Raw genomic sequence first — 22,188 nt, 5'->3', positions numbered from 1 at the left:
AGTGGAAAGGGCTTGGATATGTGGCTTGAAGGATAGATCAGTTTCAAGAATTAACCCAAGGCAGCAAGCTTGTGGGACTGGGGAGAGTGAACAGCCATTTACTTTAATGGATAGGTCTGTTGGGGGGGGTCAAGTGAGATGGGGGAAAGATGATGAATTATGTTTTGTCCATATTAAGTTTTAGAAATCTAGCGAAGAAGAAGGATAAAATAACAGACAGACATTGTGGGATTCTGGTTAGTAGGGAGGTGATATCTGGTCCAGAGATGTAGATCTATGTGTCATCAGCATAGAGATGATACAGAAAGCCATGAGGTTCTATGAGTTGTTTGAGGCTGAAGGTGTAAATGGAGAAAAGCAGGGGCCCGAGGACTGAACCTTGCGGGACTCCGACAGATAGGGGGCGAGGTGAGGAGGTGGTGTGGGAGACACTGAATGTCCGGTCTGTTAGGTATGATGAGATCCAAGATAGAGCTAAGTCAGTTCCAAGAGATGAGAGGGTCTGTAGCAATAGGGGATGGTCCACTGTGTCAAAGGCAGAGGACAGGTCCAGGAGGAGGAGGACAGAGTAGTGTCGCTTGGCTTTGGCGTTTAATAGGTCATTGGTGAGTCTGGTGACTTTAGTTAGGGCAGTTTCGGTTGAGTGATGCAGCCGGAAGCCAGATTGTAAGCAGTTGAAGAGGTCAGACAGTTTGACATGGCCATGTTGTTCCAGTAGTTTTGAGGCATAGGGGAAAAGTGATATGGGGCAATAGCTAGATACAGAGGATGGGTCAAGAGAGGGCTTTTTGAGGATGGGTGTGATTGAGGCATGTTTAAAGCTTGAGGGGAAAACACCAGTTGTTAGTGATAGGTTGAAGAGATGGGTTAGGGTTGGGATGAAGACTGGTGAGGTTTGGGATGAAGTGGGATGGGATTTGGTGAAGTGCACAGGTGGTGAGATGTGATTTTGAGAGTAGAGTGCAATTAATTTTTTTTTCTTTCTACAGTCCATTAATTCCTGTGAAGCACCTGAAGGGTTAATAAACTTCTTGAATGAGGTGCATTTTTTAGAATGGTGTCACGTTTGGGTATTTTCTGTCATACAGACCCCTCAAAGTCACTTCAAATGTGATGTGGTCCCTAAAAAAATAGTTTTGTAAATTTTTGAGGAAAAATTAGAAATTGCTGGTCAACTTTTAACCCTTATAACTTCATAAGAAAAAAAATTATGTTTCAAAAAATTGTGCTGATATAAAGTAGACATGTGGGAAATGTTATTTATTAACCATCTGTCTTATTTCAGGGCATAAAAATTAAAAGCTTGAAAATTGAAACATTATCCAAATTTTCATCAAATTTCCGATATTTTCACAAATAAACACAAGTCATATCAACAAACTTTACCACTATCATGAAGTACAATATGTCACGAAAAGAAAACAATCTCAGGATCACTGGGCTCCGTTGAAGCGTTCAGAAGTTATAACCACAAAGTGACAGTGGTCAGAATTGTAAAGTTTGGCCTGGTCAAGAAAGTGCAAACAGGCTTGGGGGGTGAAGGGGTTAAAAAATGCCTTTTTTTAAATGCATGTAATACAACAATCTAATTTAAACAATAACTTCCCTTTTAGGTACCAAAACATAAGTCAGCAACTATGAGGCGCCATAAATAGTGCATACAGTACCTCCTAAACAAACCGACCTAGACCCACTGAACTAAAACAGACTCTGTACCAGATCATGTATGTAAACCATAGACGCAGTTAATTAATACAGACACAGATCAGACCCTTCAAGCTCACACAGACCCCAGACTCTACAGATACCCACGTCTCCCTTATCCTGCAGCTTGCCGTGACGCCTTCCTCTTCACTCGTAGGCGACACATCCTATCATTCCATATGGTGGAGTCCAGGAGTGAAGAGACTGAAGAGCCAGATAGATTTTGGTTGAGGGGAGTGGGTGGGTTTTTCCCCATTTTTTTTTTATTTAAATTGTCCTCCACTCATATATTAATACAGATGAATACATTTCACAAAGTTTGTACTGACTGCAACATTCCCTAAAATGAAAAATGTATTGTATTTGCAATAAAATCCAGACTGTCATCACAGTAAATAATTACTTAAAGGAATTTTCCACATTTTTTTCTTTACTTATATGCATGTATTTTGGATTAAAAGTAATTTTTGAAACTGGGTTTCATTAAAAAATTTGCATCGTTTGGCTTTTACTGGCTCTTTGTTTCCCAGCACATTCAACTTTGATATTGTCTAAGGTCATAAATAAGCTGAGAGAAGCTCAGAGAAAGACAGAAAAAAAAGAGATACAAACTCCCCATCAGACTCATAGGGAGCTCACTGATGGATTTCCAGTTAAATTCTGCAGCCAGCAATAGTCAGTGCAACACAGGGGCTATAGAAGGCAAACGGTCCAAAAAACTGGCACAAAACTCTTGATGATTTCAACTACTTTTACTACTATAAAAGCCCCCATTTTTTTTACATATAAGCAAAATTGTGACATTTTTCTTACCGGCCAAATAGAGAGTCTTTAATCCCGGGTCAGTCATGAGAGGCAGGTAGGTCATCCTTGTGTTGGCGCAGGCGATGGTGAATTCAGAGAGGAGACAGCCACTAGGTAGGGAGGGAATGTGAGGTAGTGTTGGTCGAATGAATGACGGCACACTGGGCATGGTTGGAGTTGATGGGAATAACTCTATGTCCTCCTGCTTGGTCTTAGTTTCCACGTTTGACATTTTTGGTTTCATTGTACTCAGGATTTGTGTTGCCCCCTTTTTTATTGCTTTGTCTTTTGGTTTCACTGATGATATAAAAGAAGAAATATTGGGTTAGAATAATTATGATCACTTATGTAGACTGTCTATTTCCAGAACATACTCCATGTCTATCAGGGGGGGCTACAGAATTTATATTCCACGGAATTAATATTAATATATATAATATAATATATAATTATGCATAATTATAATATATTAATGTTTACGGTGGCACAACCTATTTAGCCGATGTTCATATCTACATTGTGCAGTGCCCCACAAGGGGTACCACAGGGACACAACAGTCGCCTCTGATTATAATGGGGTCAACTGGGTTCCTATGCGGGGTACATGGTTTTATCTGTTTGCTGCATTATGCTTCATGTTAAATTTGACCAACTGCCATCAGAGAAAAAAAAAAATCCAAACATTGCTTGTTCTGCTGTTGCTCTTATTTTATTCTCGCTGTTCCCCTAAGTACGATGCTTTTTGTTTTTTCTAAATCCGTCATACAGTTCTTGAGATGTGATCCATTATATTTAGTGCTAATTTTTATGGTCTTTATTAAGGGGGCGTGACTAACAGATCCTCTGGGGCGTGTAAGCCACACCCACTTGTAAAGACCATAAAAATTAGCACAAAATAAAAAGGCCCTTATCTCTGGAACCGTATGGCGGATTATATAAAGACTAAAATCGAAAATCTTAGAGGAGAAGTGGAAATGAAATAAGAGCAAAAACAGTCCTCTTCTGATGGCATGTTTAACACCCATGGGGTGACCTCACATCATATTGGGAAATTACTAGTTAGGTCATTATATAATATAATGGTTCCCAACCTGTGGCTCTGTAGTTTTGCAACAGTTATAGAGCTACAGATTGAGGACCATCCTTGAAATAGACCATTGACCATTGGTGTTTATATCTAACCCTCTGTTGGCTGCTTCTTCTCAGGGGTCTTCAAACCTTCTACATGAGAATTTTTCTCCCTGTTTGCCTCTTTCTTTGGATTAGAAAGCGTCACTTGTTTCTTCTGGACATTGGTTTCTTGTTTTCTATTATTTATTTCCTTTTTTGCTGGAGATATCCCTTGGTTTACTGGAGTCTTTCTCGATTTTGGGGATGTTAAGGTTGCTGCATTAATATTCATTGTTGCGTTAGATCCCAAGGCTGGTCTGGATATTATCTTTGTAGGCTCTCCTTTGACTTTCATCAGCTTTGTGTCCTTTTTAACGTCCTTGTGTTTTTGCATTGTTACTTTTCTTTGGTTGAGCGTTGCTGCTGACACAAGTGGAACATGAGTAGTTTCTGCAAGGTACAATATCTAGATTACAGGATAACTGTGATATATTTAGGCACAATAATTGCTGTCATAAAATTTATAAGTGTAACTGGAAACATGCCAAAAACCATAAGTGACTTAGAAATCACGATGGAACCCACTGAGTTGACTGAGAGCTGCAATATAGCCTGACACATAGGCTTTTCCCTTCTGCAAGTCCTTGAAATCCTGCAGTCATGACCCTTAGGCCCCATAATATGGGCAAATTTTGGCCATAATACTCTAAACCTTCAATGTTCCACTCAACCTAAATAAGCTCACTATAGCATCTAGTCCGCTTGGATATTCCTCAGGAAACGAAACATCTTCCATGCTTATCTACAACCCCTGGCAAAAATTATGTAATCACCGGCCTTGGAGGATGTTCATTCAGTTATTTAAATTTGTAGAAAAAAAAGCAGCTCACAGACATGGCATAAAACTAAAGTCATTTCAAATGGCAACTTTCTGGCTTTAAGGAACACTAAAAGAAATCATGAACAAAAAATGTGGTAGTCAGTAATGGTTACTTTTTTAACCAAGCATCGGGGAAAAATTATGGAGTCACTCAAATCTGAGGGAAAAAACTATAGAATCACCCTGTAAATTTTCATTCCCAAAACTAACACCTGCATCAAATTAGATCTGCTCATTAGTCTGCATCTAAAAAGGAGTGATCACACCTTGGAGAGCTGTTGCACCAAGTGTACTGACATGAATCATGGCTCCAACAGAGATATGTCAATTGAAACAAAGGAGAGGATTAGCAAACTCTAAAAATAGGGTAATTAATCCACAATGTTGCAAAAGATGTTGGTTGTTCACAGTCAGCTGTGTCTAAAATCTGGACCAAATACAAACAACATGGGAAAGTTGTTAAAGGCAAACATACTGTTAGACCAAGGAAGACATCAAAGCGTCAAGACCGGAAACTTAAAGCAATATGTCTCCAAAACAGGAAATGCACAACAAAACAAATGAGGAATGAATGGGAGGAAACTGGAGTCAACGTCTGTGACCGAACTGTAAGAAACCGCCTAAAGGAAATGGGATTTACATACATAAAAGCTAAACAAAAGCCATCATTAACACCTAAACAGTAAAAAGCAAGGTTACAATGGACTAAGGAAAAGCAATCATGGACTGTGGATGACTGGCTGAAAGTCATATTCTGTGATGAATCGCGAATCTGCATGGGGCAAGGTGATGATGCTGGAACTTTAGTTTGGTGCTGTTTCAATGAGATTTATAAAGATGACTGCCTGAAGACAACATGCAAATTTCCACAGTCATTGATGATATGAGGCTGCATGTCAGGTAAAGGCACTGGGGAGATGGCTGTCATTACATCTTCAATAAATGCACAAGATTATGTTGATATTTTGGACACTTTTCTTATCCCATAAATTGAAAGGATGTTTGGGGATGAGGAAATCATTTTTCAAGATGATAATGCATCCTGCCATAGAGCAAAAACTGTGAAAACATTCCTTGAAGAAAGACACATAAGGTCGATGTCATGGCCTGCAAATAGTCCGGATCTCAATCCAATTGAAAATGTTTGGTGGAACTTGAAGAAAATGGTCCATGACAAGGCTCCAACCTGCAAAGCTGATCTGGCAACAGCAGAGAAAGTTGGAGCCAGATTGATGAAGAGGACTGTTTGACACTCATTAAGTCCATGCCTCAGAGACTGTAAGCTGTTATAAAAGCCAGAGATGGTGCAACAAAATACTAGTGATATGTTGGAGTGATTTTTTTTGTTTATTTGTTTTTCATGATTCCATAATTTTTTTCCCTCAGAATTGAGTGACCCCCATAATTTTCCCCTATGCTTGGTGAAAAAAAGGTAACCATTACTGACTACCACACTTTTTGTTCTTGACTTCTTTTAGTGTTTCTTAAAGCCAGAAAGTTGCCATTTGAAATTACGTTAATTTTGTGGAAAAAAGCAGATCACAAACATGGCACAAAGCTAAACAACTGAATGAACATCCTCCAAGGCCGGTGATTACATAATTTTTGCCAGGGGTTGTACTCATATAGCTGACCATTATGGTAGCTTCTTTTTGTGGTGTGTTAATCTGGAGATTCTTGGGCCCCTTTTGTGCATGATGTCATTTGTTGAGCAACTTAGACCCATAATAGGTTCAAGCAGTCCTTAGAGTTGTGCGTACCATAGATATGTTATCATAAAACCTATATAGCTGCATTAGGGAACATAAGTAAGGGCAACAATTGTGTCCCTTTTCTTATGAACTTTGTAAATCTGCACATGGCCTCTCTTTTTCATAGTCATTTACAAATCCATAAAGGAGAAACTGTCCCACTCATGGGCCCTTCCCAGCTATCTAGGCTTAATGATGAAAATGTCTTTCGTATGTATGCCCTTGTCCCAAAACATAACAGAGGGTGACTCTTAAGGATTCTTTGTCCTGTAATGGGACTAAGATGCTCAGCTTTGCACAACAATGGCCCAAATAACACCAGATTCACACTCTAGAAAAAGAAGCCACAATAATGCTGTTGGGTTTACCTGGTGAGATGGATACACGAAGTCGTGGGTCTGGGTAAACACATGGACTAAGGGCAATGGTACTGCAAGGAGTACCAGGGCTATGCTGGATGGCAAACGAACAAGTGGAGAAGGACACAACGGAAGCCACAGGAGACTTCAGAAAGGATTGCAACATAATGTAAATAGTTTGTAAGCGACAGTTCATAATGCTTATAGTAAATGATAGGTTAACCAGCAGTTCTGAGGAGTAATAGATGCAAGTTGTAGAAACCACAGGAGAATGAAAAAATGGTTGCATTGTAATGTGAATAGTCTCTAAATAAGTTTTTAATGCTTACAGCAAATAGTGGTTAACCTATAGGTCTAACAAGCAGTAGAAGCTAGTTGTAGAAAAATACACAGAAAAATGCAGAAATGATTGCAGCATAATGTTAATAGTCTCTAAATAACAGTTTGTAATGCTTACAGTAAATGATGGATAAATCAGCAGGTCTGAGGAGCAATAGATGCAAGTTATAGAAACCACAGGAGAATGAAGACATTATTGAGTTGTCTCAAAATAATTTTTCAACGCTTATAGCAAATGATGGTTGACCGATAGGTCTAAGAAGCAGTAGATGTAAGTTAAAGAACAACACAGGAAAATGTAGAAATGATTGCAGCATGATGTTAATAGTCTCTATCAGTTTTTAATGCTTCCAGCAAATAATGGATAAACCAGGAGGTCTGAGGAGCAATAAATGTAAGTTGTAGAAACCACAGGAGAATGTACAGATGATTGTAACATAATGTAGATAGTCTCTAAAAAATAGTTTGCAATGCTTACAACAAACGATGGGTTAACCAGTAGGTCTGACTAGCAGTGCAAGATGTAGACAAGACAAGAGTTTGAAGAGTTGATTGCAGCTGAAGGAACTGGATGGTGGCACAACTCCAAGGGTCTGGCAACTGAATATTACACAGATTGAATGCTTAGACACCAGATGTGTGTCTAAGTGGAGCTTAAAAGAATTTGAATGATGTCAGAAAGGTACGCCAAGCAGCTTGTTAAACCTAACGTAAACATCAGTCGGAGGTGGCAGCCATAAGGGAAGGGAGCGGAGCCTGAACCTGAAGTCGAGACATGTACGTAACAACCATCCAGATATTTAGGTAGATAAGTATGGAAAATGTGTGCTATCCTTATGGATGTCAAAGAAACTGACTACATGTTTCTTTAATTTCATGGGTTGGAGGATTGGATGAGATGTGTCAGGTCTGTCTGATGGCTGGTAAAGTGTGATGGCATACACAAGTAAAGGAACCCTGTTTTCATTTGATGCTGTGGACTTGGCTAGATAAAATATACTATAATACTTATAAATATATTTAAGTATACTAGTATCAATGTATCAATGCACCATATTGCTTATGTATACGTCTTCAAGTCAACGTGATGACGGTCAACATTTTTTTCAGTGATACAACCATAAAACAGAAAATATAGATCCCCCATTGGAATCAAAGATTAATTTCTCCAGACGGGTACCTACCTGTCTTCACACAGACCGGGCAGCATTCACCTGGAGGTATTTGTAGTTTTCCACCCAGACAAGTGATATCTTCTTCACAGTCAAGAGGCTCGCATACTTTCTTTCCTTGGTCACATACACATATGGTACATTGCTGGGGGGACCAGGCTGCTCCATTGTACATGATCATCCCATTCACCAAGCACTGTCCTTTTCCTGATAGAAAATTAACATTGACCCATAAGACACATAATTATTCTCATAAGCAACGTAAAGACAAAAATATGTCCATGAATAATAATTATTCTGCCCTCTGGATATAGGGCAGTCTGTTGTGTTATGTGCTCTGAATAAAGCAGTCTGTTTGTATTATGTGCTGGGTTAGTTATAGCACCATCTAGTGGTGGCTTAATTTAGAGCTGTGTCTTAAATAGCATTTACAGCCTGTGCCTTTAACAGAAGCAATACGCTGTGGGATTGAAGCAATGCATGTGGGAATGAAGCAGTGTATCCTGGGATGGAGATGCCATTTTGCTTTTGTGTATCTCATAGGACGCACTTGTTATTTTTGTCCTGCTGTTAACCTTTGTTTTCCTGTAACTTCTCTACTTGAGTCGCTATCTGGGTAAAGTATAGCTGGTAAGAATCAGTGTTTTCTTGCAATGCAGTGATTTTCAGAGGTGTTAGTTATTGTTTAGCAGTCAGGAGATGTTATGAGATGTCATTAACTGTTTAGCTGCCAGTTCACAGTGAATGTAATCAGAGACTTATATATTCCTATGAAATGTTTGCATCACCGTACACTTTCTATAATTGTGTTAGCTGTTTCATCATCTGCCTAATACTTACCCATGTCGTTTGTATTCCTTATAGTTTTACCGCGCATGTTCTACACTGTTCACCAATAAACAAGTTAGACTACAGAGAACAGTCTGCTTATTTGGAACACAGAACAGTGGTTTATGCAGTACGCTGAATTACACACTGTGTCAACGTGTATGAAGGCAGATCAATAATATATCATTTTACTCTCTCTGAAGCAGACTCGGTAAATCACAATTTTTTTGTTACTAGGTGAGAAGCAATATATGTAATATATATATATAGTGGTACAGTAGAGGGTGTTTTACTGGATGGGAGATACATTTCTCCCAACAGATTAATGTTTGGCTGGGTTTTTCCCTAAAGACATGTCATGTGATGATGTCATGGTCACGTGATCAGCCCATGCGATGCCTACCTCACTTGTGGGAGGGGTTATGGGCTATGCAATGGAGGTTGGTGTTTGGCACATGGTGAGTGTGTGTCTGGAAGTCACCAGAACTTGGCTGGACTTAGCCTGAACTTGTATACAGGATCTCCGTGCTGCAGGACTATAGCAGCAAGACTCTCAACAACCCTGGGAATGGCATCTGGCGGATGCCGCTTAGTTAAGCCCGTCCCGTGCAATGGGTGAGTCTGGGACCAGTGGTTCTCCAAGCTGGAGTATATTTATGTCTTACTTTCTGTTAATCTGCTGTTTGCAACGTGACATTAAGCCACTGAAATTGGACTTTAAGCCTGTGTGTTGCCTCATTACTGCAGCCCTGCCATTATCTACCAGAGCGAATGAATCCCTACAATATATATATATATATATATATATATATATATATATACTGTATATATTAGAAAAATTTAAAAGCAGCACTATGCAGGCAGTATGGGAAAGTCAGGAGCCTAGCCTTCCAGGCATAGACCAATTCTCAATGTAACGTAGAAAAAATGAAGACCGCACTCATCTTGTAAAAACGAGTATGGTGTTTTAATGGCCCTTAGGGGCTTCAGCAACATTTTCGGTTCCAAATGTGAGTCTTTCTCAATGGCCTTATGGTACATTAACCCCATTCCGACATTGGGCGTAATAATACTCTGATGTCAGAATCCCCATTTGGTGCGGGCTCTGGCGCTGAGCCTGCACCTTTCCGGGCACATGTAAGCAGATATATACAGCTGACATGTGACAGCAACAGCCATGGGTGGAATTGTGATCCACCTGCAGCTTTTAACTAGTTAAATGCCGGATCAAGAAAAATTGAGACGCTACGGGTATTGGAACATAGCGCAATTTTTTTTAACAAACTTTGCATTTTTTTTTTCACCACTTACGTAACAAAGAACCTAGATATGTTTGGTCTCTATGAACTCATAATGACCTGGAAAATCATAATGGCAGGTCAGTTTTAGCATTTAATGAACATGGTTTAAAAAAAAAAAAAACAACTATGGAATTGCACTTTTTTGCAACTTCATCGCACTTGGATTTTTTTTCCCGTTGTACAGTACACGAGACATTAAAACTAATGGTGTCGTTCAAAAGTTAAACTGGTCCCACAAAAAAACAAGTACTCAAATGGCCATTTTGTTTGGCCAGAGTTAGGGCTCTGGGAAGAAGGGGAGCAAAAAATGAAATTGCAAAAACAAAAATAGCTCTGGTCATTAAGGGGCTCACCATTCTTATTTTTCCTAGAGGAGTGCTGTCTTCATTCATTCTAAAATATATACATAGCGATGAGCAAAATGGTGGGGCCAGGATCACACTTGCTAGAAACTCGCACGAGTCTCGCACCTCAATATCCGGCACTGCCGCCAGCACTCGGGACTGGAGTGTGTGGATGCATGTATCTCTATGCAGCCGCAAACTCCAGTCCCGAGTGCCGGCGGCAGTGCCGGATAATGAGGTGCGAGACTCGTGCGAGTTTCTTGCAAGTGTGTTCCCGGCCTAATAGTGTTTTGAATTTTTGACCTTCAGGCTCCATATCTCACCATCCACTACTGCTTCCAACCTGAGATTTTACATTTAAATGTCCCTTAGGTGCTTCATAAACCAGCCATAAGAAAGAAGATAGAAAAATAAACGGCCTTTCATTGCAGGCAAAACAAAGTTAAAGGTTCTTCACAAAGTCTCTTTAAAGCCAATTCTTGGTCACATTTGCTGGAAGCATCTGTCAGGTATAGAGAAAGCTGTCTTCTCCTTGGCTTCTTGTGACATCAGGATTTGCCAATATCCCTTTGTTAAATCCAAGGTGGTTATTTACTTTGTCGGCCCAAGTCTCTTGATCAGCTCTTTGACACGCAGCATCAGATATGCATCGAACTTGGAGACTTAATTCAGCTTCCTATAATCGTTACAGAATCTCCAATCGCCATCCGATTTTAAAACCAGGACAATCGTGCCAGACCATCCGCTCTTGGATTACGCAATGACTCAGAGTTTCAACATACAACTTACTTCCTTGGAGATTAGCTCTCGTCTTGCCTTGGGAATTTGATAGGGCTTCCCAACACAGTTGCTTTTGGGCCTTCTCCTCTATTGTGACTCCTTCAACATCTGTTTCTGGCTTGACCAGCAAGCATGGAGGCATACAGGCTGTCTTGCCATGGCTTGATAAGATTGACATGGTAGACCTTGTACGGCGTACATCTTCCCGGTTGATGAATCTTGTAGTTGATTTCTCCAAGCTTTTCCATCACCTCATGAGGCCCTTGCCACTTGGTCATGAGCTTATTCTCCACAGTGGTAATTAGTACAAGGAGTCTGTCCTGGGTTTAACTGCCTCTCCCTTGCTGACTGGTTGTAGACCCTAGCTTGAGTTTCTTGTTCCTTGAGGAGATGTCATTGTACGATGGGCATCTTCAATGCAATCCTCTCCTGCATGTGAGTGACATGCTCAATGACGCTCCGGTGGGGCGTGTGTTTGGTTTCCTAGGTTTCCTTCGCTATATCAAGGAGACCCCGCAGATGTCAGCCTTTCAGAAGTTCGAACAGAGAGAACTCAGTAGAGGCCCGTGGAATCAGATATTGTAGGAGATAGTCCCAGTCCCAACCGTCCTATTCTATGGCCTTCCTAAGAATATTCTTCAATGTTTTATTAAATCTTTCCACAAGGCTGTCCATCTAGGGATGGTATACTGACGTGTTCAGTTGTGTAATTTGCAAGGTCTTGCACAATTCCCTCATCAGCTTACTCATAATGGATGTTCATTAGTTAGTCAGGATCTCCCTCGGTAACCCAGTCTGGGAAAAAAGTGGGCAAACTTGTGTGCCGTAGTTTTCACAGATGAGTTTCTCGGGAGAAACGCTTCAGGGTACCGCATAGCATAGTCAAGGATGTCCAATATATATTGCTTCCCATGAGCAGATTTAACCAGGGGACTGACCAATTCCATGGCAATTCTCTCCAACAGCACTTCTATGATGGGTAATGACATAATGACACAAGGGGGCATCAAAAGTGTGAGGTGGGGGCAGTTATCTGGGAGGTGGGACAGGACCTGCAATACTTTAAGATTTCCCAGTGACATCTGGACAAATAGAACATCTGCATGACACATTGTTGAATTTTGTCCACCCCCAGATGGCCACCCAAGACGTGTGAATGGACCATGTCAAACATCCTCTGTCTCTAGGGTCCCAGTACCAATACCTGTTCTACTATCTCCTCCCCCACTTTCGTAACCCGGAACAATAAGTCTCCACATAACATAAAGTAGGGAAACCTGGTGTCAGCCCCCATTTTTTGTGGTATACCATTTATGACAGTTACATTATTGAACTCCTCCCTTAGAGTTAGGTTCCTATGTTGGGCGGACCTAAGATTTTCACAGGTCACCCCTAACTCAGGAATTTTGGCCTCAGAGGATACTACCTCCTCATCCCTCACAAAGACATAAAAGGGAAACCTGTCAGACTCTGGGTGTGGTGATACTTCTTTAGGGCCAACCGACTCTTATCCTAGCAACCGAGCCTTGTCCCCTTCCCTTAAAGGTCCAAAAACAGACAGAAGTCCCAGCCTATGATAATGGGGTGCAATAAGTCCTGGACCACACGAACCTCATGAGACTCGGTACCTTTGGCCGTCTCAATGTCTACTCTGGCCAATGGATAGTATTTAGCATCCCCATGAATGCAGTGAACGCCATTCTTGTTCTCAGGAATGATGAAAGATAAAAAATTGTAGCAGTCTGTGGAGCGCTCAGATAAGGGATAATGTAAGCGTTAGGCGTCAGGTTTCTGCGTCTGCTCTGCAGTAATCCAGAGCCTCACATTCTGTGGTCTCCTGCTGTCTATCTACTGCAGAGAAGACTACTTTGCAGCAGACCGCTCCAGAGATTAAGTTCCTCTGTGCTCCTACTGGGCATGCTCACGAGACGATCTCCCACTGGAGATCGGGAGTCATGTGCCCAGGTCCTGCTCCAGATCTCATTGGTCCATCTCGGAAATCTGGAGGGTCCCGCACGGCTATAAAAAGCGCGCATGACCGTTCGGCCATGCACTAGTATAGACTATACTTGCTATGTGTGAATGGTGACGGATGTATGTTTCTGGTGACTGACTCATTATAAAACCCCTTCCCTCTGATATTACGCATGTGGATAGGGAATTAGTTTAGCAGTCAGCGCCAGTCAGTGGCAAGCCTTAAGCCACTGTGCACACCGCACCGCTACGCTAGCGTCCGACATTGCGCTTGCTTTCTGGCTTGTCGTCGAGCGGCAGTGTCCTACGCTGCAGTTGCAGCCCTTCTTGGCGCTCGCAGGAGCGACGCCGCACACACGGTAGGTCTAGAGGGACGCAGCTCCTCTGTCTTGGGTCCTGCTCCTGTGACCAGATACCGTGTGTGCATTTACCTGTGGCCTGTGACACTAACAGGCTCAGCGTTTTGTATGTTTTTGTTGCGGCACCTCTGTGTGTGAACAGAGCCCGCTCTGCGTACTCCGGGTGAAGTTGAACCCGTGCGCAGTATACCGCCATATTGGCACCTCTGTGTGTGAACAGAGCCCGCTCTGCGCACTCCGGGTGAAGTTGAACCCGTGCGCATTATACCGCCATATTGGCACCTCTGTGTGTGAACAGAGCCCGCTCTGCTCACTCCGGGTGAAGTTGAACCCGTGCGCATCATACCGCCATATTGCTCCTCTGTCATTACCTAGCAGCGGTGTAACACCTACTGCACGGTGGACCCCGAGCGGCAAACGCACTTTATTATTTATTTTTATTTAGTGCGCTCCTCCGTTCCTAACATTATGCTAGCGCCAGGGTCTGGCTAGTAATGGCAGATCAGCAGCAACTCCTTCAATGCATTCGCCAGCTAGAGGGCCGGTTAGCTACTCTTGAGAGTGTTATCGCAGCGGCGAAGTCTTCGGAGGCTGCTGTACACGCGATCGCAGATGCGGTTTCACGTATGTCCACGTCCTCCCAAGCGCCGACAGTTACCCGCCTCCCGTTGCCCGATAAATGTTCTGGCGATGGTGCCTCCTGTAGTGGTTTCGTCAGCCAGTGCTCTATCCAGCTTGAGTTACTGGCTGTGCGATTCCCTACGGAACGGGCCAAGGTTGGGTTTATTGTTTCCCTTCTGTCGGAAAAGGCATTGGAGTGGGCTACGCCACTATGGGAGCGTGGTGACCCAGAGGTTCGGACCGCTCCTCAGTTTCTAACAGCTATTAAGCAGGTCTTCCTGGGACCATGGGTCATGCACGACACCTCTCTTCAGCTACTCGCTTTGACTCAGGGATCCCTCTCGGTTAGTCAGTATGCCGTTCGTTTTCGGACACTGGCTTCCGAGCTGGAGTGGTCTGATAAAGCCCTCATCCCTGTGTTTTAGAGAGGTTTGGTGGAGCATGTTAAGGATGCACTCTCTACCAGAGAGGTTCCTGCAAGTTTGGAAGAGCTGATTGCCATTTCCACCCGCATTGATCTCCGTTTTTCGGAGCGCGGTCTGGAGCGTGCTCCATCCAAACGGAAGGTTACCTCTGCTCCCAACTTTTCTGAGCCTCTAGAACCACCCGAGCCAGAGACTCCACTCCAGAGTCCATTGGAGGTGTCTCGCACCGTTCTCGAGGCGCGTCCGGCACAAAACTCCATTTGCGGTTACCATTGTCAACGTGCTGTTTCTCAGGACAACAGTGTCCCGCAATGGCCAATCTGTGTGCCGCCGGGCAAGACTTTTGTCCCTCCCCACCTTCGGCCAAAGGTCCTCACGTGGGCACACGCGTCCAGGGCGGGTGGTCACTGTGGCTACATGCAGACCACAAAACTCCTGGTGGGGTCATATTGGTGGCTGCACAGGGCTCGGGACATTAAAAAATATATTCAGGCATGCGCCTCATTTTCGGGTTAGCCTCCTTAAGCAGAGAGTGGAGACATCCGCCGTCACACCGCGGCGTTCCATTTCAACTTATGCTCCGGGCGTTTTTGCCTCGCCCGTTGTCTCCCACGTGTCCCTTCTTAAACCTGGGATCTTGCCGCCTCTGATACCTTCCACGTGTCCCGGTTTTCCGTGTCACCTACTGGGACATCAGACTTGCCTCCGGACGAGTCTGAGGCCTATGCCTCTGATGGGCACAGGGTGGTGGATTGGAAGGCTCAGAGAGGAGGGGGCCCTAGGGAGGGGTAATGTTAGGCGTCAGGTTTCTGTGTCTGCTCTGCAGGAATCCAGAGCCTCACATTCCACGGTCTCCTGCTGTCTATCTACTGCAGAGAAGATTACTTTGCAGCAGACCGCTCCAGAGACTAAGTTCCTCTGTGCTCCTACTGGGCATGCTCACGAGACGATCTCCCATTGGAGATCGGGAGTCATGTGCCCAGGTCCTGCTCCAGATCTCATTGGTCCATCTTGGAGATCAGGAAGGTCACGCACAGCTATGAAAAGCGCTCATGACCGTTCGGCCATGCGCTAGTATAGACTATACTTGCTATGTGTGAATGGTGACGGATGTATGTTTCTGGTGACTGACTCATTATAAAACCCCTTCCCTCTGATATTACGCATGTGGATAGGGAATTAGTTTAGCAGTTAGCACCAGTTAGTGGCAAGCCTTAAGCCACTGAGCACACCGCACTGCTACGCTAGCGTCCGACATTGCGCTTGCTTTCTGGCTTGTCGTCGAGCGGCAGTGTCCTACGCCGCGCTGCAGTTGCAGCCCTTCTTGGCGCTCGCAGAAGCGACACCGCACACATGGTAGGTCTAGAGGGACGCAGCTCCTCTGTCTTGGGTCCTGCTCCTGTGACCAGATACCGTGTGTGCATTTACCTGAGGCCTGTGTCACTAACAGGTTCAGCATTTTGTATGTTTTTGTTGCGGCACCTCTGTGTGTGAACAGAGCCCGCTCTGCGCACTCCGGGTGAAGTTGAACCCGTGCGCATTATACCGCCATGTCGGCACCTCTGTGTGTGAACAGAGCCCGCTCTGCGCACTCCGGGTGAAGTTGAACCCGTGCGCATCATACCGCCATATTGCTCCTCTGTCATTACCTAGCAGCGGTGTAACACCTACTGCACGGTGGACCCCGAGCAGCGAACGCACTTTATTATTTATTTTTATTTAGTGCGTTCCGCCGTTCCTAACAGTAAGGACAGCAATCTTAGTGGCAGGAGCAGCTATGAGCACAGTCAATTCCTTTGAGAAGCTTAAGGACCTGCGGTGTCCGGGCAACACTGGATCCACACTCCTCAACTTAAGGACCTGCGGTGACGTGTATCCTGTTCCCTGATCACGTAACCAGAACCCGTAAGTGCTGGCTAGCAGCGTCGGTGCACGACAGTCTCCAAGGTTCCCAGGGATCATCCCTTCAAGCACAAACTGGGGTTGTGCAGGGGTGCACAACCCCATTAGGTTAGTGGCCACCCCCCCAGTTTAGTAATCCACTAATTCATCAGGTTTCACACATTTTGTGCATCTTGCTTTTGTTCTCATTACAATCTTCTTCTCAGGGATCAGCTGGAGAGGAAGTGTGGCCCTCCTGAGTCTAGCAGTCCAGTCACTTGCCAACCATTCACCTTTACGGGACAAACTTGAGGCCCCTCACTGGGTGGTCAGTTAACACTGCACGCTGGATGCGCATAGTATGAACAGTGGCGCCCCAGGCTGCAGTCTAACTGCTCAGAGGCCAGGGACAACAGGCGCTATATGGTCTGGGCTGTGACACTTCCAGCATATAATATTGCCAGGTGGGACCTTCAGCATTACCTCCCCCTCCCCTTTGGACCTTGGATGTCCCATCCCATCTTGGACCTCCGCCCTCTGTTGGGACCCCCAGTATGGAGTGGGTTGCTTCCTCAAAGAACTCTTGACCCCTGATATCTCTCGACCAGTCCGACCAGGTCATCGGCATTCTGGGGATCACCCTTAGCAACCCAAGTCTGTATTGGCCTTGGAAGTGAATGCACAAACTGATCCATCACCACTTGCTCCACCATCTGCACAAGAGTAGAGGACTCTGGCTGTAACCATTTTTGGACCAGGTGCAGTAGATCAAACAATGGCCCCAATAGTCAATGTCACCGCCAAGCACGCCAAAATTACAGTTTTCAGTTTGACATATTCCTTGGTGTATTGCAAGACTAGGTTATAGTAAGCCTTCTGACCATTGCTCTGGCGGAAGTATCTACTTCTCGATGACCCTTTTGGACATTGTCAAAAAGGCCTCTATGTCGTCACCCTCAGTGACTTTTTGCAGGGCTCCTCTTACCGTCTTCCGGATGTAAAAATCATCAGTCAACCTTTGAGGCAGAGCTGCTGCCTTGCCACGAACCACCTCTGTGAGTAGATTAAACTGCTGCTGCTGCTGTTGACGGTGCTGTTCCTGTATATGATGCATGAGCAGTTTATTTGTCTCTTACTATGCCAGCTGTTGTTGGTGCTGCTGCAGCTGGCCTCACACCAGGTGTTTCACCAGGTCCTCCATGCTGTCTGATATTATATGTTGGTTTATGGTCGCCTTCCCACAGAACATGCAGCACCTGTGTAGCCCTCACACGTGTTCCCTGGGAACCCTGCCCGCACTTCTAATACCAATTGTGGGATTGCTACTCACTTGGGTGCGTCGTGAGACAACACAGGAAGCGTTACAACATCCGCCTTACATGTATGGCGCATGTTGAATGCCACTGTCAATCTCTGACAGTAGCATATTACATGTGCCAACATGCGTGTGCATCATTCTCTCATCCATTGGCGTGCCCATGATGTGATCGCGGGTCACCGATTGGTTGTCATGACAGCCGTGGGGTTAGCTTCCTGTTGCCGGGCTTCAAAGGAGACGATGATTTGTACTATATGCAGCGATACTGTGGCATCACTGTATATAATAGCACATGCGATCGGATGATCGCATCTTCATGTCCCCTAAGGGGGCTCACTCTACCAGTGAAAAGTAAAAAAAAATATATATATATTTTAAAAAAGGTACTAAAACTTCAAATCACCACCTTTTATCCCATTGACAATAAAGATATTTAAAAAATAAAAAAAAATACACATTTTGGTATCGCCGCGTTCAGAAAAGTCCGAACTATCAAAATTTAAAAACAATTAACCCGATCAGTAAACACTGTAAACAGAAACAATTCAAGAATGCCAAATGTCCTTTTTTCTGGTCGCCACAATTCCACAAAAAAAGCTGTAACAAGTGATCAAACATCATATCTGTCCCAAAATGGTAATAATAAAAGTGTCTCGCCCCGCAAAAAAAGCTATCATACAGCTTCCCTGTGTGAAATAAAATACGAACTAGTCGCCGTCTTCTGCCGCTGTGTCGTTGCTTCGGTCTTCTTCGTTGCAGTGGAATATGGCCACTGGTAAGTATTTTACTACACACACAGGACCTACATCACTTATATCACTCCTGTGATTAAATTAAAAAAAAATAACCTGGAGTGGTATTTTGCATAAGATGATATATTAGCACTTCTGTGTGGTGTAGTATATGGAGTATGTGTCCTGTGGGGTATAGTATATAGAGGATCTGTCACCTTTCCTGTATGGTGTAGTATATAGAGGATCTCTCAGCTCTTCTGTGTGGTGTAGCAATGTGACAATGTAAAAGAAGAAAAAAGAAATAGGCCACAGACAGGGGATCACCCAAGGCAGGAATTAGCATAAAATTATACACACTTTATTTGACATAGAAAATACAAGCAAAAAAAACATTTAAAAACATTAAAAATAGTCACACATGTGACATACAAACAAATCACACTAGACTCATAATAGAGTAGAGCCAACCATCTGCAGCAAAAATACTCCACAAAGTACCAATGTATGTGATAGCCCTAGAACCATATAAACAGCATATCAAAATGTGATAGGTTTTTTGCTTGTTTTTTCTATGTCAAATAAAGTGTGTATAATTTTATGCTAATTCCTGCCTTGGGTGATCCCGTCTGTGGCCTATGTCTTTTTTCTTCTTTTACATTAGTATATTGATGATCTGTCAGCTCTCCTGAGTGGTGTAGTATATAGAGGATCTGTTGGCTCTCTTGAGTGGTGTAGTATATAGAAGATCTCTCAGCTCTTCTGTGGGTGTGTAGTATGTAGAGGATCTGTCAGCTCTCCTGAGTGGTGTAGTATATAGAGGATCTGTTGGCTCTCTTGAGTGGTGTAGTATATAGAAGATCTCTCAGCTCTTCTGTGGGTGTGTAGTATGTAGAGGATCTGTCAGCTCTCCTGAGTGGTGTAGTATATAGAGGATCTGTTGGCTCTCTTGAGTGGTGTAGTATATAGAAGATCTCTCAGCTCTTCTGTGGGTGTGTAGTATGTAGAGGATCTGTCAGCTCTCCTGAGTGGTGTAGTATATAGAGGATCTGTCAGCTCTCCTGTGTGGTGTAGTATATAGAGGATATGTCAGCTCTCCTGTGTGGTGTAGTATATAGAGGATATGTCAGCTCTTCTGTGTGGTGTAGTATATAGAGGATCTGTCAGCTCTCCTGTGTGGTGTAGTATATAGAGGATATGTCAGCTCTCCTGTGTGGTGTAGTATATAGAGGATCTGTCAGCTCTCCTGTGTGGTGCAGTATATAGAGGATCTGTCAGCTCTCATGTGTGGTATAGTATATAGAGGATCTGTCGGCTCTCCTGTGTAGTGTAGTATATAGAGGATCTGTCAGCTCTTCTGTATGATGTAGTATATAGAGGATCTGTCAGCTCTCCTGTGTGGTGTAGTATATAGAGGATCTGTCAGCTCTCCTGTGTGGTGCAGTATTTAGAGGATCTGTCAGCTCTCCTGTGTGGTGTAGTATATAGAGGATCTGTCCGGTCTCCTGTAGGGTATAGTATATAGAGGATCTGTCAGCTCTCCTGTAGGGTGTAGTATATAGAGGATCTGTCAGCTCTCATGTAGGGTGTAGTATATAGAGGATCTGTCAGCTCTCCTGTGTGGTGTAGTATATAGAGGATCTGTCAGATGTCCTGTGTGGTATAGTATAGAGACGATCTGTCAGCTCTCCTGTGTGGTGTAGTATATAGAGGATCTGTCGGCTCTCCTGTTTGGTGTAGTATATAAAGGATCTGTTGGCTCTCCTGTTTGATGTAGTATATAGAGGATATGTCAGCTCTCCTGTTTGGTGTAGTATATAGAGGATCTGTCAGCTCTCCTGTTTGGTGCAGTATATAGAGGATCTGTCAGCTCTCCTGTGTGGTGCAGTATATAGAGGATCTGTCAGCTCTCCTGTGTAGTGTAGTATATAGAGGATCTGTCAGCTCTTCTGTATGATGTAGTATATAGAGGATCTGTCAGCTCTCCTGTGTGGTGTAGTATATAGAGGATCTGTCAGCTCTCCTGTGTGGTGCAGTATTTAGAGGATCTGTCAGCTCTCCTGTGTGGTGTAGTATATAGAGGATCTGTCCGGTCTCCTGTAGGGTGTAGTATATAGAGGATCTGTCAGCTCTCCTGTAGGGTGTAGTATATAGAGGATCTGTCAGCTCTCATGTAGGGTGTAGTATATAGAGGATCTGTCAGCTCTCCTGTGTGGTGTAGTATATAGAGGATCTGTCAGATGTCCTGTGTGGTGTAGTATAGAGACGATCTGTCAGCTCTCCTGTGTGGTGTAGTATATAGAGGATCTGTCGGCTCTCCTGTTTGTTGTAGTATATAAAGGATCTGTCGGCTCTCCTGTTTGATGTAGTATATAGAGGATATGTCAGCTCTCCTGTTTGGTGTAGTATATAGAGGATCTGTCAGCTCTCCTGTTTGGTGTAGTATATAGAGGATCTGTCGGCTCTCCTGTTTGGTGTAGTATATAGAGGATCTGTCGGCTCTCCTGTTTAATGTAGTATATAGAGGATATGTCAGCTCTCCTGGTTGGTGTAGTGTATAGAGGATCTGTCAGCTCTCCTGTTTGGTGTAGTATATAGATTGTGTCCTGTGTGGTGTAGTGTATAGATGTGTTAGCTCTCGCGTGTGGTGTAGTATATAGGATCTATCCTGTGTGGAATTTTTGTATAACTGCATGGTGGGCCCCGAGAGTGATTTTTCTCTGGTGGGCCCTAGGTACTCCAGTCCGACGCTGAATGTAGTCCAGAATTCATTGAATCCAAATATCATAGACCGCGACTTTGTGTTGTTTTGGGACTTGTGAGGGAAGGGCAGAAGCCTTGATGGGTTGGCCCTAAAGAGGTCTCACCACACCAAGAGTCTTGAGGGTTTCCCTCCTGTGTAATGGTGATGGATGAGGAGGTAGTATCCCGATGTGGCCAATATTCCTGAAATTGGAGTGACCTGAGAAAAGCTTTGCTCTAAGAATGGGATCACACATGCGAGAAACTCGGACGAGTCTCGCATGTTAATACCCGGCACTGCCACCGGCACTCGGATTGGAGCGTGTGGCCGCATAGCAATACATGCAGCTGCACACTATGCTCCTATGTGCCGGCGGCAGTGCCAGGTATTAACAAGCGAGACTCATCCGAGTTTCTCGCATGTGTGATCCCGGCCTAAAAGAGGCATTCAATAATGTAAATGTTATACACATGTGGTCAAAATTGTTGGTACCCCTCATTTAATGACAGAAAAACCCATAATGTTCACAGAAATAACTTGAATCTGAATAAAGTAATAATCAATCAAAAATCTTTGAAAATGAACAAATGAAAATCAGACAATGCATTTCAACCATGCTTCCACAGAATTTTAAAAAAAAATAAAACTCATGAAATAGGCCTGGACAGAAATGATAGTACCCCTGAAAATAATGTGACAAAAGGGACATGTTAAATCAAGGTGTGTCCACTAATTAGCATCACAGGTGTCTACAATCCTGGAAT

General features: G+C 43.7%; 1 protein-coding gene across 1 annotated transcript in view; it reads right to left on the bottom strand.

The window, feature by feature from the left end:
- The window catches only part of LOC141101668 (extracellular matrix protein 2-like), a 194,337-nt gene that overhangs the window by 139,339 nt on the left and 32,810 nt on the right, over positions 1-22,188 (bottom strand). Inside the window, exons 2-4 of the mRNA XM_073590903.1 lie at positions 8,132-8,326; positions 3,691-4,068; positions 2,518-2,805 (exon numbers count right to left, since the gene is read on the bottom strand). Coding sequence (XP_073447004.1) covers positions 2,518-2,805; positions 3,691-4,068; positions 8,132-8,326 — 861 coding nt within the window. The remainder of the gene's footprint in view (positions 1-2,517; positions 2,806-3,690; positions 4,069-8,131; positions 8,327-22,188) is intronic.

This window comes from Dendrobates tinctorius, unplaced genomic scaffold, assembly GCF_039654945.1.
Source record: "Dendrobates tinctorius isolate UK_male_01 unplaced genomic scaffold, ASM3965494v1 ptg000120l, whole genome shotgun sequence".
Lineage (NCBI taxonomy): Eukaryota > Metazoa > Chordata > Amphibia > Anura > Dendrobatidae > Dendrobates > Dendrobates tinctorius.
This window is presented reverse-complemented; position numbering and strand designations above follow the sequence as displayed.